Consider the following 16,893-nt stretch of genomic DNA (forward strand, 5'->3'; position numbering starts at 1 on the left):
AAATTTCCCAGGCAGCACTGGCCTTCAACACGTCCTCCAGGCCCTGCATTCCTATTATTCTAAAGCCAGAACACAGCTGTAAGCGCTTCCTGGCTGCATTCAGAGCATCTTTCTACACTTATATAGGTTTTTTAAAAAAAACCTGAACTGTCCCTTTAAAGTCAGAAACTGTAATGGCTTCTGAACCGCTTTGTGCTTTATCCCTGAAACTCCAGCACTTGCATTCATAAAGGTACCAAGAGCCTATTATGCGCTGATCCACTGCAGTGCTGATCCAGGATTAGCCCCGAGGCGAGAACACATGACAGAGTAAACTTCACAATGAGGTAAAGACACAAACCTGCCCGCGCCGTCTATTATTCAGCATGTTGTCTGGGACAAGCCGGGGGGGTGGGGGGGGGGGTGGGGGGAATATGGGATTCAAAAGCAGTTTATCCAATCAGTGCCCAATGATGGAACACATTCCTCAGCAACTCTGCTTCATCAAACATGTCAAATCTTTGGCGCCCAGAAACAAGCGCACACGAGTAAACTGAACTATCTTGACTGCGAAATGTTTTCTCTTCTTTTAGACGACAAGCTGTTATTGTTGGCGATGTGTTTCGGAGCGCAGTCACCCAAAATAATTGAGCAAAGAGCTCAATTTTTGCTTGTTTCTGTGATGTTTTTTGGTGACTGACAAAATGCACCGCCGAGCCTTTTACCAAGTTTAGCTGAATTGTCTCTGGTGAGAGATGCTGAAGGTGAAAGACAGTAAGGGACAACAACACAAACCACACTTGAATGTGTGCGCTGGTGAAGGTACAAAAAGTCAAACTAACTCTACCAACCTAGAGGTAGAGGTACAGTTTTCTGTAGAAATCAGAGTCTAAAGGCTCCATATGTTGGTCCTCTGGAGCTTTTGACCATATCACACAGTCTGCATCAGTGAAATGATGGACTTCCTGTTGTGGCTAAAGCTAAACATGCTGAACACCTTGTGATCCTGCATGGATGACTGAACAGGCGTACTGGGCCCAGGCCCAGCGGCCCAAAGGCTCAGCAGGCCCCTAAATCAGACCCTTTGTTCCATAAGCCACCTCTGTGGTCGAATGTGGTTGAAAACACCACTAAATGCTAGTTTTAGTGGACTTTAACGTGGGATCATTTTATCAAATGTAGCATGTTGTCATCCCCATGTATTCTATCTTATCTTAGCGTCACAGACGCCGCTCTGCCATCTCCTCCAGAGGTCATGTCGCTCCAGAAGGTACAAAATAAAAGCTCAGGGTGTGTGTTATTGATAATGAATCGTACTTGTTGTTTGTGTGTGTTGTTCCTTCAATCAAAGATGCCAGAGTCTCTTTAAGGCATCCAAATACACTGAAACAGAGAATCTAACGCCAACATTTCTACAGATTGTCTGTAGAGAGCAGAGATGTGTCCAAGGAGCGTCTGTGCTTAATTCAAGGCCAGATTTTCACTGCGCTGCAACATGAGTAACGGCTTCTGCCAAACTCTTCTCCTTGGCCTATTTCTCCTTGGCCTACAAAGAAAAGAAGGAGCTACACAGTGCTTTGAAAATATAAGCAACTCAAGGTTGTTCAGGAACGTTTCTGTGACATGCAGCCAGTGTGTCTTTGAAAAACTGAGGCTTTTAGAATGATTTTCATGATTTGAAGCTACAGTATGTGGAAAGCAGGTCGTGGTGGTTCAGTCACAAAAAGTGGGCTTTGGCTCCACCTAGTGGCTCCACTGCAGCCCTTTTTTTTTTTTTAATATGTATTTGCGTCATGATTTGCGTCATCACGCTTCCTCAATCCGTGGAAATCCGTTATCAATCCCCCAGCATCAAGTTAGCCAGAGTCATATTGAAGCCGGAAATAAGGGGATTGGGCTTTCAAAAGAAAATAGATCAAACATTTACAAAAAATGAAATAAAATCAAAATAATAACAGCAATTTTTACTCAGATGGAAACAACAAGCAATTACACCTAAAAATACACTCAAAAATGCACACAATGACATTACATCAAAATTTTCCAATTATAATTGTTTATAATCAAGTAATGCCTGCATTACACTTCACTAATGTCTTCTAACTTCTACACTATTAGAACTTTTGTAATATTTTTTTTAACTTGTTTGTTTCCTATATATATTTTCATTTTATATATAAAATATTTAATAATTATATAATTTTATATATTTTGTATAATTTTTTTACTAAATGTAGTATTTGTATTGTTGAGAATGGTGTTGTAACGGTTTTCTGATATTACTTGTGTTTCTTTACTTGGGTAACATTTTCAGGCAGAGCCCCTGAGGCTCGAGTTATCTACTTAATCCTAATCGGTATTCCTCCGTTACCTGACGCATCGTTTTCAATACATTTTATTTTGAAACACATGGCCGGAAGTGTCAGGAGCTTGACGCTGTTGGTCAACGTTTCCCAACAACGGTGTTTTTCTAAGCGCTCCGCAGAGTGCAGCCATTTCTTTCATCACTCTCTATCCAGTTATTCAGCATTGTTTGACAGAAGTGCGTCCCGTCTGTAACACACGGCCAGGACTAACTACTAGTTAGATTTTCCGTCTTGTTTTCTCGGCTGGCCCGCTCGCCGTCGGGATGGACCCAGCAAGCAGATACCAAGTGGTGAGTTTGACCGATGAGATCAAAACACCGTCGGCCTGCCTGTCACAGGAAACGGGGCCTTGCTCAAATGAACGCATTGCTCAATTTTTACCACTAACTGCTACTCTTTAGTTAGGAGTCATGTCACCTAGACACGGAAGCTACACCTGGTGATTCTCTCCTCAGTAGTTATCTCTGCTGTTTGTGGCAAATGTTATTTATTTCCTCTAATCGTGCTGTTTTGACAGCTAGTTAGACTCGCATCAAGCACTTCCGCATCGCTAACGTTAGCTCGCCAGTCAGGATTAAAATCGTAGGCCTGGAAAGATGACATCCTAATCAGACGCCCTCCACACTTAACACTATTTATTTTAGGTGTATTTACTTGATAATAATGAAAACCTATGTGGAGTTACACGGCTGTTGATAAGCTAACAGCGATAACAACTTAAGTATTAGCATGGAGGTGCATTAGCTTGCTAAAATTGACTGTGGCTAAAGGGACTTTTTTTTATAAAAAAAAAAAAAAAAAGGCCAAAAATGAGCCCACACCCCAGTTTAGTATTCAAGTCGAGAGGGCTGGGTAGAGTCATGCGAGGACAATCAGTAATAACTAAGTAACTACATTTATAACAACATCTTCAAGGCTTATATTTAGAACATTAACCTGCATGAAACATGTGGAGGTAAATGTTCTGAATGTGCTACCAGGCTTCAGAGTAACAACAGTGGCTGAGAGATGTTGGAAAACTGTCATGGCCTCTTTGAGATAAAGTCTGCTTTGTGCTCTGGTGCCTGTGGTTCTGGCCACGCCAGTGATAATCCCACTGGATTCAGTATGAGCCAAAGCAAATCACTGTTGTGCTCTAACTTTTCAACCCCAAACAAAGTGCAAAGGTTTTGTCCGACACACAGTAATAAAACCTCTGGATAATAGATTCTCAAGGATCATCAACTGATAGACGTTATCTGATGTTGTGGTTTTGTAGACAGCTTCATCTTCATCAACCCTCCCACATTTTGCCCTCTAGCTCTGTCTTTCTCCTCTAAATAATACACATAGGCTGGAGAAAGTGCGGGCCGCTGCTGCTCTGAGCGGGCCTGCATGGGCTCTGGGTATATTTGGACACACGAGGAGGCTTGTGGCTATGTTGTTAAGATCTTATGTAACCGCCTGTGAGCGGGGGTGCGTTATGCTTTGTCCTTGATTCCGAGCCAGTCGTCAGCCACTCATTCACTCGTGTGCTTGGTGGAGTTTTACAAGGTGCCTCCAATTCTGGGGTTTTAATCTGAGCAGTTGATCTGCGTGGGAGCGAACATGAAACATTTCCTTTTGATTCTGATTACATTTCTATTTAAAAATGGCCACTTGTCTTCTGTGATCTTAGTTATTAGTCATTATACTCATCAGTCTGATGACATTACAAAGGGTGTTTCCCATTACTTCTGAGTTGGCAAATTTCCCTCTGGACACATCCATGTTAAAAATTAGAATCATAAACATCATGGAAATAAAGAAAAAAGAAATTCAGAAGTTCAAAACTTGAAAAACGAAGAAACGAAGCGCCACATCAGCTCTCCAGATACTTGCCCAATGTTTCAAGCTGCGACCTCACTCAAGGTATTTGACGGAAAATGTTAGAAGCAGAAGGCTCACAATGTTACGACGCGTACCGACTCACCCTAACCTGGATGTTGTGTCTGCCATTTTTTATGCCTCTGTTGCAGAAAACGATTTCAACAGCCGTCAATTATCTCCTCCTCTTGCGCTGTTCAGAATGTGTTGTACAGCTGTGGACGAGTTGAACCCGCTCAGCCACACTGACACAGCTTTTGTTGGCAGTACACATGACTGTGGTTGTTATCGGCTGCTACAAGGTAATGTAGCATTAGTGCCAGGGACTAAACCATAAAACCATGTGCTGCTGATTTCTGACCTGATACTATAGGTTTAAGAAACCTAAAAAAGTCCTGTTTGGTCAAGGTCTGTATTGGCTTTATAGTTATTGTAGAGCTCAATGAATTGTTGAGGCCTGGAGCCGTCTGGGTTTAAGTTAAGGGCTCAAGGGCACTTTGAAGTGAGTTGCAGAGAAGGTGCGGACCCAGATTTCCTCACTTGGCTAACCCAGATTTCCCACCAGCCGTTCTGTAGCCATCATGTTCCCATCGCCCCTCTGAAATTTCAGAAGGCGTTTGGCTCTTTGGTCCGACAAAAATTAATGTACTTAAGCCTGTAACTGACTCTCTCAGCTGTAGAGGGGCACTCATTAACTGATTTCATGTGTATCACTTTCAGCTTGCTCTGTTGAGGTGGCCATGTCGCTCTGTGCGCTGACTGCTTACAGTGTCAAACATTCTGCAGAGGGCAAAAGGTGTAGGTCTTACCCTGCGAGCAGACATACTTACACTGGAAGTAATGTTATTCCAGTACACACACAACCAAACAGCTGTGAAATGCTCCGCTTGCATCAGCTGTGAATTAATACAGCTCTACAAACAGTGAGGCTGCTATCGATGACATAAAATGCAGATGGTTTCCATCCTTCATGCTTTGGTAGGCAATCTGAATCTAATGCAGGGATGGCAGACCCCACTACTAACAATAAAAATGGCTAGATAGAGAGGTAAATGGGTTAAATGGCTATTGCAGAAAAAATGCAGACCACAAATAGCCATGATTGTAAAAATGGGATTTGATATGAACATCTTCAAAGAGTGTATCTTTAGAAATGCATATTAAGACAAATAAAGCAGGAATATATATTGCAGGAAGACTGACACATTGATTGACGTCATCATCGGCCTGCTGATCTCATTTCCTCTTCACACTGATCAAAGCGGCACAAAAATGTGCTCTCTGTGCTTGTCCTTTTAATTGTTTTGCTGAAGATGATGGGAAAATGAAAATATTTCCAATAGGAGTTGATTGTTATTGTGCTACACTGCATCTGGGTCAAGTCCCAGATAAACTTATGACACACAATGAATATGTTTTTTAAATACTTTTGGCAGATAGCAAGAAGTGTCTGCAAATGTTTAATGAAATAAACTGTTTTGACCTTCATCTGGAACAAAATGGACCACAAACTGTTGGCTACATGTGCCTGTAACACCATGAGTAAGACATTACATACCTATTGGCATTGAAAGTTAATCCTGTACTACTCGCCCATGTCAACCCACTCCTTCAGCTTGAAAATATCAATAGAAATAAAGCAACACAAATTCTGCCTCAACACATTTTGGGCTGACAAACAAAAGCAGATTGTGCAAAGTTCATCGAGTTACATAACAGCTACCAAAGGTTGGTCCTGCTCAGAAAACACTCCTGACGTCTGACCATAAAATACTTAGCTGAAATCCTCCAAATGCAGCTAATGAATACCAGCCTTCCCACTGCTGCTGTCCTCTTTTACTTTGCTGGTTGTTTGCACTTTAGTCAAGAAGTGGCTTCTCTCTCACAGCCTGATGTCTCGTCTAAAGTGGGGTTCTGAGTTTGTGGTCTTGTTTTGCATAGTTGGATTTTCTCAGCTTCAGAAAGCCGTCCATTACGCCTAGCGGAAAGTACGAGATTGATGCCAGTTTTAGACACTTGGAACAGTTCGATCCCCTCGAGCAGCCACACTTTTTGGCTGAGTGATCAGCTGATCTGCTTGTGCCGGTTCTTCTAACACCCCCTCCCTCCCATCCCCCTCATCCTCTCCTCCAGTTGCACAATGAGGACGACTCTTCGGAGGCCTCAACCAGTGAGGAGCAGCCGTGCACTTCTGCCACAGCCCAGGCTGGCACGTCCAGCCAGGACCAGAGCCAGGTCCCCGCCGGCCCCGCGCCCGCCCAGGAAGCAGGGGAGGCGTCGGGGTCAAGGACTCAGGGGGAAGCCGAGGCACCTCCACCCCCTTACGCCTCTATCGACCTGGGAGCAACCGCCGCAGCACCGGGTACGTCTTATCTAACGGTCCCTTTAAATATACATTTTCTTAGCAGCGACTTTATTTTTCCGAAGTGTGGTTTCATGCTCCCTAAAATAGCAGCAGCAGTTTTGTGTTATGAGTCAGTGTTGATTTCCATGGCAGCGTTACCATCATTGGCAGCTACTTAGTTGGATGCTACGTCCCTTTATAAGCGAGTCCTCTCCTTCCCCGCTGTCCCCACAGAGACTAGTTTCCGAGGCGACTTCCCAGTGCCTCCGCCCTACAGCGTCGCCACCTCGCTGCCCACATATGACGAAGCAGAGAAGGCCAAAGCGGCCGCCATGGCTGCCTCCACTGTGGAGGTGATGCCAAGGGTGAGGACGAGCGCTCACACACTCCTCTCCTCCCTGCCCTGCAACTCATCTGTGTGTTTTAACCAAACTTCTGCTACAGCTACATGTGTTGTGTGTGTATGTGCATGCTAGGATGATGAATTCCCTCCCAGAGATGATTTCAGTGACGCTGATCAGCTTCGAGTTGGGAACGATGGAATCTTCATGTTGGCCTTTTTCAGTAAGTCTGTCTCACGCTAACGTTTTACTGCTTATGATATGAAATATGAGCGAGCTGGAACCAATATTTGCTTCACCATCTTTCACCAAATGTTCACAGCTTTTTTTCAAAATAAAATGATGCTAAAATGTCATACATCTACTTAAAGGCTAAATAGGTTTCCTGAATATATCAGAACTGTTCTTGCCTATTTTTTTTTTTTTTTGCTGTTGTAAAGCAAACTGACCAAATATGTCCCATCCGTCCCTCTAGTGGCCTTCCTCTTCAACTGGATCGGCTTCTGCCTGTCCTTCTGTCTGACCAATACCATCGCAGGGCGCTACGGAGCCATCTGCGGCTTCGGCCTTTCCCTCATCAAGTGGATTCTTATTGTCAGGGTGTGTACACGGTTTTAACAGCAGCCAGGCTTCACTTTTGACCCAGTTAATGCAGCCTGTTAGTTCCCATATCGTCCTCAATATAAGACAAATAGTCTTTCAAGTCTTTGTCTGGAGGTTAGTGCGGCTATAGACATTTACATGCTCATGATATTAAAGATCTCTTATAGAAATACTATACGCACCAGTTTTACGGCAGCAAGCTGAAAAAGTTATGACCTTTTTTTAAATCAAGGACATCTTATGCTCAGACCAGTGCTTTAAAGTGTTATTCAGAACAGCCTGAGTAGAGGATTCAAAATATTTTTCCTCCAGTTTCTTAACTGCTTCATATAACTGAGTGATGGATGTCTTTTCCTCTGCATGCAGTTCTCCGACTACTTCACCGGCTACTTTAACGGCCAGTACTGGCTCTGGTGGATCTTCCTGTTGCTCGGTAAGTACGCGCCATTCGCCTCACGTCATTTCCCCCGACCCTCAGGCAGAGAGCGCCGATGTGAAGTGAACCCTCTCCCTCCCTCCCCCTCCCTCCCCCTCCCTCCACAGGCCTCCTGCTCTTCTTCAGGGGTTTCGTGAACTACCTGAAAGTCCGCAACATGTCAGAGAACATGGCCACCTCTCACAGAACGCGCCTCTTCTTCCTCTATTAAAAGGTAAAAGAAGCTCTCTTCTGAAAATCCCCAAAAAACAGACTATATTTTTGCTTGCCCTGCTGATTTTTTTTTCTTCTCATTCTCGCAGGTTTCCGCGCCATCACCATTCCTTTCCAACGTGAAGTTCCTTCCCTCCCCCTCGAATGACCTGACCGAGGAGCCTTGCAGTGAAGAGAGGAGACGGGGAAGGAATGAAGGAAAGAAGTAGGGAGAACGTGTTACCAGTCTCATTATCGCAGCGCCCACTCTGAAGCCTGTGCTCCTGAAGCGAGCCGAAAAACAAGCCTTTGATGATCAGCTCTGTTTTCCTTTTCCTTTGATTCAAAGCCCTTCGCTGCTCCAGGAGCATGCAGAAAAGCCAGTCCTGCGTGTGTGCCGTGTCTCCCGCGAGTAGGAGTGCTTTTCAGACACAGCACCTGAAGCACCAGAGGCAGATTCACCCAACACTCGGTTCTAAAATGATATCCAATGTGTTAAGAGTTGCAGGGACACTAATTAAAAGCACAATGAAAACAATTTCAACGAAACAATGTCTTAAAAATGTAGGAAAGGTGTGCAAGCATTACTGTAGCTGCGATGCTGCTCATCAGCTGGTGATTTGATGAGAAAACGGCCGCGCCTGTGACGTTTTAAAGTAGAAACCGTGCAGGAAGTGGGAACCCGCTCTGAGCCTTTGGCGTTCAGATTCCTCACGCTTTTTGCGACAAAGATCAAGTGAGGATTTGAAACTGGGCGCGGCCTGTTCCTCACGTCTCCCTCCCACCTGTTGCAAGTCACGATATATCCTGTCGGCCATTCCGCTTTTTTAAGTTCAGGGTGTGTCCAGTAAAGTCTTACGTTAAGATGTAGCATTTTAGTCCTCATTAACATCACCCAAGTCGCTGTGCTTTACCCGAGCCTCTCCACCCCTAAAATATAGAATATTAGATGTGACGAGGCAAAATCATCTTAAGGGCGCTTTGAGATATTTAAACCAAACAGCTTATTTCCTTTTTGCTTTACCGTGACCTGACAAAATGTGACACGGGACAAGAAAATACAGAAACTGTTTTGAGACAACTGTGGGTGAACTAGCTGAAACAGGAGGATATTTCTATATCTGAGCCACCAGACAGAAGCATTGACAAGAATAGTTCAGATGAAGGAAAGGGCTGGACAGGAAAATGCACATTTACCAAACGAGAAACAGCCCCCCCCCCCTTCTTTGCCTTTTAATAGTAGCTAGCTAGTAGTCACATCCGCCATGACATTCTTAAAAGACATGAGCTGATGCACTGGTGGGCGTTTTCTGTTTGAATCAAAGAAAAATGAAAAGAAAGGTTCAAGTACACCTGCCTAACCACCAAAACCAACCTGTTCATTATATTTTACAGTACAAGAAAAAAAAACCTGTCACCTTTGTGGGGCTTGGCTCCTCACTCACCTCTAAAACGCCATATGCCTGCCTCCATTCTTCTCCATCTCCACGCTGATTGCCAAACACGTCTGGCGTAGTAGCATTCGTAACCTACTGAGGAGGCTCCCAGGATGAATCCGTGTTTTCAGGCCTTGCAGCGGCAGCCCGCAGCCCCGACGTGGGAGGCCAGCCTCGCACGGGTCTCCTGCCTCGGTGCTGTGGGAGTGGAAATCATCATTAGCATTTTAAATAGGGTGCAGGTGACTGTCACGTGCCAGGCTTGAGTAAAAACTCTTTGGAGTCAAAGAGTCGTATGCAATTTCCTCTTTGTATCGACCTGCGTTAGTCGTGTGTCAGCACTGAGGTCAGGTTCAGTCCAGAGTTCATTTTAGATAAAGGTGAGGTGCTTGTTAGGCAAGCTGCACAGAAAAAAGTACGTTGTGTGTGCGTGCGTGCGTATGTGTGTGTGTGTGTGTGTGTGTGTGTACTGTACACACTTGCCAACAAAATAATTTGAATTCCTAGTAAATTGGAGGAGAACGCAATGCAATAAAACCAATGAAAATGTGACTGGTTCTGCATGTTGTGCATGATTCAGAGAAAGCCGACACACGGATCTCTCTGGGATTTTCTCTTTAGATTAGATTCAGATTTTTTCCTCCTTTTTCTTCCCTTTGTGGAGCGGTGTAACACAGCTCCCGTCGGAACGCCGGCCCCCGCGTGGAGGAAACACCTTTTTATGTCGCGGTAAACGACACGAGATGAGAACAGTGTGGGCACACGGCGCCATGAAAGCGGAGCCCGCCTGGACAAAGAAACACACTCTTTGATTCTTTCTGTCATCTAGAGAATGAAATGTATATACCAGCTTATGCCAATTCATGATATTTGCACTTTGAAGAACTTCTGTACAGTATGATTTGTGAATCTTGACTTGGAGTGGTGGGCGGAGAAGAGAAAAAACAAGTTATCCTAGCCAAGTTATCTCAGAGTTTTTAACTGGAATTCTTAATCATCCCAAATGGAAAATTTGCCTTTTGCACTTATTTTTCAGAATGATAATATTGTTATTGTGTGTCTTCTTTCTTTGCTTTTAGCCTAAACTGTGACAGCTTAAATATTGCCGGACTGTTTTTTTTTTGTTCTTTTTAATGCTTTTCTTTTGTGACTCGGGTCATATTCCACTAAAGCCTCTTTCAGCAATATCAACATCTTTCAACCAATTAAAGCTCTGCTGCATGATTCTATCCACCTCAACGAGTGGGCTAACACTAGGCTAAATCCAGAACACTTACATTTCTTTGTTTGTACATAAATGAAGAAAAAATAAGACGGCAGCCATACTTTTATTTTGTCCAAAATAATCCTCGTAACATCTTCTGAAACAGTTGTTATGCATTTATTGTAACTGGAATTTAATTGACAGATTATGTCTTGCAAAAAATGCCAATAAAGTTCAAAAGCCTGCCAGTTAAATTTTGTGCTGGATTCTGTTTTTTAAAACTGTTTTGCACTTAAAGCCTGAACTGTCAGTGTTTATTACAGGTAAAAGACAGGAAAGACTTCACAGGAAAGATTTTCCTTGTTTTTTTTTAACTCAAGCACGGCGGTATTTCTGATGGATGGGCGTCCACGTTTAAGTCTGAGACATGCACAGTACTGACTCTCTCCCTGCTGCCACACTCTCAGTCTGCAACTGTCCTTCAGACAGCTCCACCTGCATCATCTCCCCTGGGCTCAACTTCACAGATCGATAAAGAAGAGGTGACCTGGAAATAGAGCCATCAAATGACAACTACTTGAGGCAACAAATGTCCTGAGACTCAAACCGTGTGCACCATCTTTGTGGCATTTGGGCACACTTTATTAAGACCTGTGCCACTTCAAGCAAAGAAAAGCCCTGCAGTGCCCAAGCTGTGTCTACTAAATGTCATTTGTCATGACTGAATGCATAAAAACACCTCAAAGATGGTGTCCAAAAGTCTGGTAATTACAAGCTATGGAGTCCCACAAGGGCCAATTCTCAAACTTGTTCTATTTTAACAATATATATCTATGCCACCTTTCTTTTTGCTAATTTCATCATGTTAAACACCCTGACAAGACCTACTGACTTTAGGAGCCTACCTTGGACTTCCCTATTTTTGCATTAAACACTACAAATCCTTGTCATCGGACCACAAGCACTTCTGAACAGGTGCTGCCACGTACAACACCAAATCATCTGCAAAACTTCACCATTTAATCTCAATGTATTTGGAACCCATGTCTTGTCCAGTCAAGACCACTCAAATTGCCCTGATTGGAGAAATACGAGTAATACAGTATATACTTTTATTTACCATAGATTATTGCAAGAGCCTTTTTTAGACAGTCATTGGTAGGTGCTGGGCTTTTTAGCTGGAAACAGCTGCAGGAAACAGCTCTAATGAGACTGAGCCAACACAGCATTGTTACAGGCAAGAAACACTGTGGTATTTTTAAACCTAGGTGCTATTATTACATATTTTTGGTGTTTAATGAAAAACCTTTGGCGTTGGTCCACTAGATCTCCACCATACACCATTTAAACACTGATGAAGTTACTTGTGGCTACATTGCTACATCTTTCCCACTAGATGGAGCTAAATGCAGCTGGTAGGATTCTGCTGTGGTCGTTCCATGAGCAGCTCAGCACGCCTTCTTATTTGGGTCGAGGCTCTTATCAGTGTCTCACTCCAACTCAGCCATGTCCTTTATGAGTGTGTTTGTTGCTACTATTTACAGTTTAAAACACACACTGGTCATTTATATCCTCTTTCTTACCTAAAAAGATCTGTGATTACTTAGCTGAGATAAAAAGAGAAGTTGCTTTTTTTTGTTTTTTGTGTTTCATGAGTTTATGGGCAAAGACCAGGGAGTGCGGCACCGTTTCATCAAATTTAAGTTGAATCATCAAAGTATTGTAAAATATTGATTGAACACCACCATTTCATCAAATAGCCCATGTTCCATTGATGGGCTGACATCTTATCTTTATGGTCTAGTCTCTCTAGAAGTCAGCTATGCCACAATGATGATTTGTGATCCATTTTACTCTTGTACTTTTATTAAAGTGTAAATGGTGGTGTGACCCAACCGCTGATCCCAGCTCGGCAGGCCCGCTCAGAGAGGCTTGATAAATATAAGCCAGAGGCTCTTTAGCGCTGCTCTGAGAGTGCTTCTTTTGCTCTCTGCTAGATCAATGTGTCGTCACACCCCAGCGCCTCGGGCTATTAACTAGGCCCTGTCTCCCTGCACAGCTGCCCATGTTAACATCTAAAAGCTCAGTTTTCATGTGAGAAGATGCCACTGATAAGGGGACAGAAAAATGAGTGGTTAAGTCATTAAGTGGCTCACTATCAGCTCAGGACTGAACCAGACACACTGTGCTCAGAATAACATTTAGGCCGCAGTGCAAAATAAACTCAGAAAACAGACACGTTAAAGCCAAAGTGGAAACTTTCTTCAAAACTAAAAAGCCCCCACAACAGATTAGTATGTGGGAACTATATGATTAAGGTTGCACGGCCACTCGTCATGTTTTTCAATAATATCATACTGCTAATCTGTTAGTCACATTCCTATTGTTAGTGCTATAGTCACTGCTAGTATGTTGGTTGCTGTTTGTGTTGTCTCTCTCTCCCTCTCTCTCTCTCTCTCTCTGTCTCTCTGTCCAACCTCCACCCAACACAGACCCCTACAGAAGCCGCCCACATTGAGCCTGGGTCTGTTCCAGGTTTCTTCCCGTTAAAGGGGAGTTCTTCCTCCACTGTTGCTCAATATAATATCTGATGCTGCTCATGTGGGAATTCTTGAATCCTTAATTTTGAATTCCTGAATCGTTGGGTCTCTCTCTAATTAAAGAGTTTGGTGTAGACCTGCTCTTTATGGAAAGAGTCTTGAGATAACGCTGTGGTGAATTGGCGCTATATAAATAAAGATTGATTGATTGATTGATTGACGATGAAAAGTTTCTACACCCAGGCCTGGAGAGAGCAGCAGCTCTTTCATCAGCTCAAAATTGAAGTCAAAACTTGCTGAATATGTCTGAATTCATACAGGCTTCTCAATTTACCATCGATTAAATCCTGCGTTATTATTCTCCACAATGTCTTTTCACTGAAAAGCTGCCAGTGCTTTTGATTATTTTAATTAAAATAGCGAGTTGTATGTAAGCCAGACTTTCCAGCTGCAATGCTTTAGCTAGATGCTAATATCGTCAGTGGTGGAGGCTTGGTTGGCATTTGGCCAAAATGGTCAATTAGGATACATCATCTGGGAACCATGAACTACTGTGCAAAAGTTGATAAGTGAAAACTTTCTGAAAAGTCAGTCAATCACCAAAGTCATTGGGATTCATCCTCTGGGGAACACGGATGAGTTATATGTAAAATATTTGGAAAGTGATTTTTCAGCTCAAACAGTTGACTATAAACCACTTCAAGCTACTGTCATTCAGCACTCTGTTCCCTACAAAGGCAACTCCTCATCTTAAATTCTTTGTTGGATTAACAAATTGTCTGATAATTGCCATATTCCTGACACCTTAAACTTTTATTCTGAGGCTAGTACGGTGCATACAGACATGTCGATTGTGATACATGGGTTATTATGTTCAGTGCTTGCAGCTTGAGAATATTGCCATTGCTCCTTTTACCACAAGGAGGCACCAGTTGCACACGCTCTCCTCACCTAAGGTTAAATAAAACCACAGAGGTTTGGCTTGTGTGGAGACGTTACAGGTAACGTGTCCTGCAGTAAGAGCACTATGAGGTTCCTGTGAGCTTCACGCTTTCTAGAGGATCAGAAATAAATCAGGGATCCCGCTCCAATTCAACCCATCGGCCCCTGCACCTCAGGGTGATGAGGTGATGAGTGACATCTTTTGGCAGTTTCGTCAAAGTGGGCACCAGTAATGTAATCAATAATAAAGTTTGATCAACTTAGACGCAGGAAGTTGTTCCGCTCTGCCTCCTTTCTTTTTCATATCGCTGACAGCTACAGTATGTTCCAGCTGCCAGAACTGAGTCTGTAGCAGCTGCTTGCAATGCCACAAACATATATATGCACACATATGTACTGTCTATCATGGGCTGTTTTCTTTTATCAAACAGTGGTGCAGTGTAGTGACTTAACATTAGTTTCAACATCCTAAAGCAGTGGCTGTGTCTCCTTCTGTTGGATTGTTGTGTTTGTGCTTGAAACAAACATCTAAAAGCAAGACCGTAAACTGAAACAGGAATTTTTGCCTCTGTACGTGAGATGTGGATGTAGCTGCCACGATGTCACCCGTTGGTTTCCTACCTGTCGTTTTGAAGCTTCGAGTCTGGCTTATTGGCTCGGCCACCTTGGTTTGATGGTCGCCACCATCTTGGTTTTTTAGGTGAAGGAAGTGACATCCAGTCCACGAGGCTCGCCTCTGATTGGTTAGTCACAAGCTAATCCCACCTTAAAGCCTCCTCTAATTGATCATTTATTTTACCATCATTTCAACACCTGATGAGTCACTGACAGCTCCCACACACACACACGGTGTTGTGTTTGTGTTATATGTTCTTTAATTATACATTTTTCTCTTTTCCACTGAGGCTTTGGGGGGTTTCTATACTGCCAATGTGTGTGTGTTCTGGTTCTGTAGACTGAAAGGCTATAAATAAATTGTCCAACAGAATGCAAATCTTCATGATGTGGCTCAGGGAAGTATTACTTTAATCATTAACAGAAGCCAAGACACTTTATAGACCCTAATTTGTTTCCTCACATAAGTCATATTGTTCTATTATTATTTACGTGCATTTTAGAAGTGGATTTCTGTCTGTCTTACACAGTTTTACACAGTTGTCATGATTTTGACTAGTGTCACCAAGGAGAAAGAACGCCAAAAACACTTCAGATTTCTTCTGTGTCAGTTTTCTGAATTAGCTATGAAGGCTTGCGGTATTGATGGAGCCGAAAACCACATTAACACACTGAATAACAATCAGTGTCCACCGGGGGAAGCTGCACCCAAAGGACGAGCCAAGTAAAAGCCTCATTTCTGCAGTAAATACTATAATGAGTGCCTGAAGATATTCTGAGCAGTGTGCACCTATTGCTGATATTAGCCTTTTAGTGATGACTGTATCCTGAAACCAAAATCTCAGCCTTAAAGGAAGAGAAAGAGGAGCTTACGTCGAACAGAGAAGCCTATTCACATAATGGGTTTATGTTCCCTACTTGCCTACCCGCCTGCCCCTGGCCCCAATCTGGCCTCCTCTCTTTTAGAAGGCCTTAATGACTGACCCATTTACATAACTCCCTTCCGGTTTGCAAATGTTTCCCTTTATGAGGCCCTCTCCTGTCTCTGAACTCATTCTCTTCATCTTTCCTTTCTCTCTATCTGGAAGTCTCTCGGCCTCTTTCATACCAGGTGGAGCCTCGTCAGGGCCCAAAGTAAACTCCGTCACATGCAGAGAACCAGCCAGAGCCACACAACTGTGCTGATAATCTCTGTCAACAGCATATCTGAGGGTCTCGGCTGCCTGGCTACTGCCAAGTGTGTGTGCTTGAAACTGACTGGTGAAGTGTGTGCACTTCACTGTGCTCACCCTGCAGCTTTCTGGTGTATGGGTGTCTCTGCTGATAGCCAGCAGCTTGTCTTAGCCAGAAGATTTAGGGTTAGGGTTAAAAAAGACAATATCAGATCAGATCAGTCAACAATTTACTCCATAGCATCATTTGGGGCAAAATTGTTGGTCCAATGTTTTTCTTTGACGTACTGGAAAATAGCATGGGGAGTCGATTAGCTTAGCTTAGCAGCAGAAAGATTGGAAACTGCACGTCTAAATTTTATTGATTAACATGTTATATATTGTTTGTTTAATCTGCACCTCCAAAAACTGTTAAAAAGTGTTTTTTTAAGTAGCGCTACATGCTAGAAAAGTTTCTTGGTGACTTAGCCCAATATCTTCCTGGAAACAAAATGCCATGGTCTAAGAACTATCCAATCATGCTTCAGATTACATCATGCAAATTAAACACATAAATATAGACCACTGAATCACATGTTATGTGTATATCATTTTACCATGCGTTGCTGCATTTGCAGTAGTACAAAAAAAACTATATTCTGAAGCAATTATGCATGAGAATGTGCCAAAAAGATGTTTAACAAGAAGTAAAACCACAGAATTAACATCATGTGTTGTGAAAACTGAGAAAGCCGCGATTCCCTTCCCCAGTTTCATAATTCAAATTACTTCTATAAGGAGAAGTGTCTGCTATGACATGAGAACTGGAAGGTGGAAGAGAATCTGCCAACCAGTGCCTCTAAACCTCACAAATTAGTATATCTGAGTCAAGTCAAGTT

General features: G+C 43.1%; 1 protein-coding gene across 2 annotated transcripts; it reads left to right on the plus strand.

Annotated features, from left to right (window-relative positions):
* The first annotated feature begins 2,431 nt into the window (after positions 1-2,431).
* ndfip2 (Nedd4 family interacting protein 2) lies at positions 2,432-11,000 on the plus strand. 2 transcript variants are annotated; one of them, XM_070855454.1, is made up of 8 exons: positions 2,432-2,635; positions 6,324-6,552; positions 6,769-6,899; positions 7,011-7,098; positions 7,351-7,475; positions 7,845-7,911; positions 8,022-8,128; positions 8,217-11,000. In XM_070855454.1, the coding sequence occupies exons 1-7, from the start codon at positions 2,609-2,611 to the stop codon at positions 8,123-8,125; spliced, it is 771 nt and encodes a 256-aa protein (XP_070711555.1). In that variant the 5' UTR covers positions 2,432-2,608; the 3' UTR covers positions 8,126-8,128; positions 8,217-11,000. The 2 variants fall into 2 exon arrangements, with proteins under 2 accessions (XP_070711555.1, XP_070711556.1); XM_070855455.1 differs by having other exon boundaries at positions 6,769-6,887.
* Positions 11,001-16,893: the final 5,893 nt, after the last annotated feature.

Source organism: Pempheris klunzingeri, chromosome 24, assembly GCF_042242105.1.
Source record: "Pempheris klunzingeri isolate RE-2024b chromosome 24, fPemKlu1.hap1, whole genome shotgun sequence".
NCBI classification, from domain to species: Eukaryota; Metazoa; Chordata; class Actinopteri; order Acropomatiformes; family Pempheridae; genus Pempheris; species Pempheris klunzingeri.

What these genes read in the sequence shown, in the direction of transcription:
- ndfip2 (XM_070855454.1), top strand. Translation starts at nt 2,609, where the DNA reads ATGGACCCAGCAAGCAGATACCAAGTG. An exon ending in AGCAACCGCCGCAGCACCGG is followed by an intron (nt 6,553 to 6,768) that starts GTACGTCTTATC and finishes CTGTCCCCACAG; the next exon opens with AGACTAGTTTCCGAGGCGAC. An exon ending in GTGGATCTTCCTGTTGCTCG is followed by an intron (nt 7,912 to 8,021) that starts GTAAGTACGCGC and finishes CTCCCTCCACAG; the next exon opens with GCCTCCTGCTCTTCTTCAGG.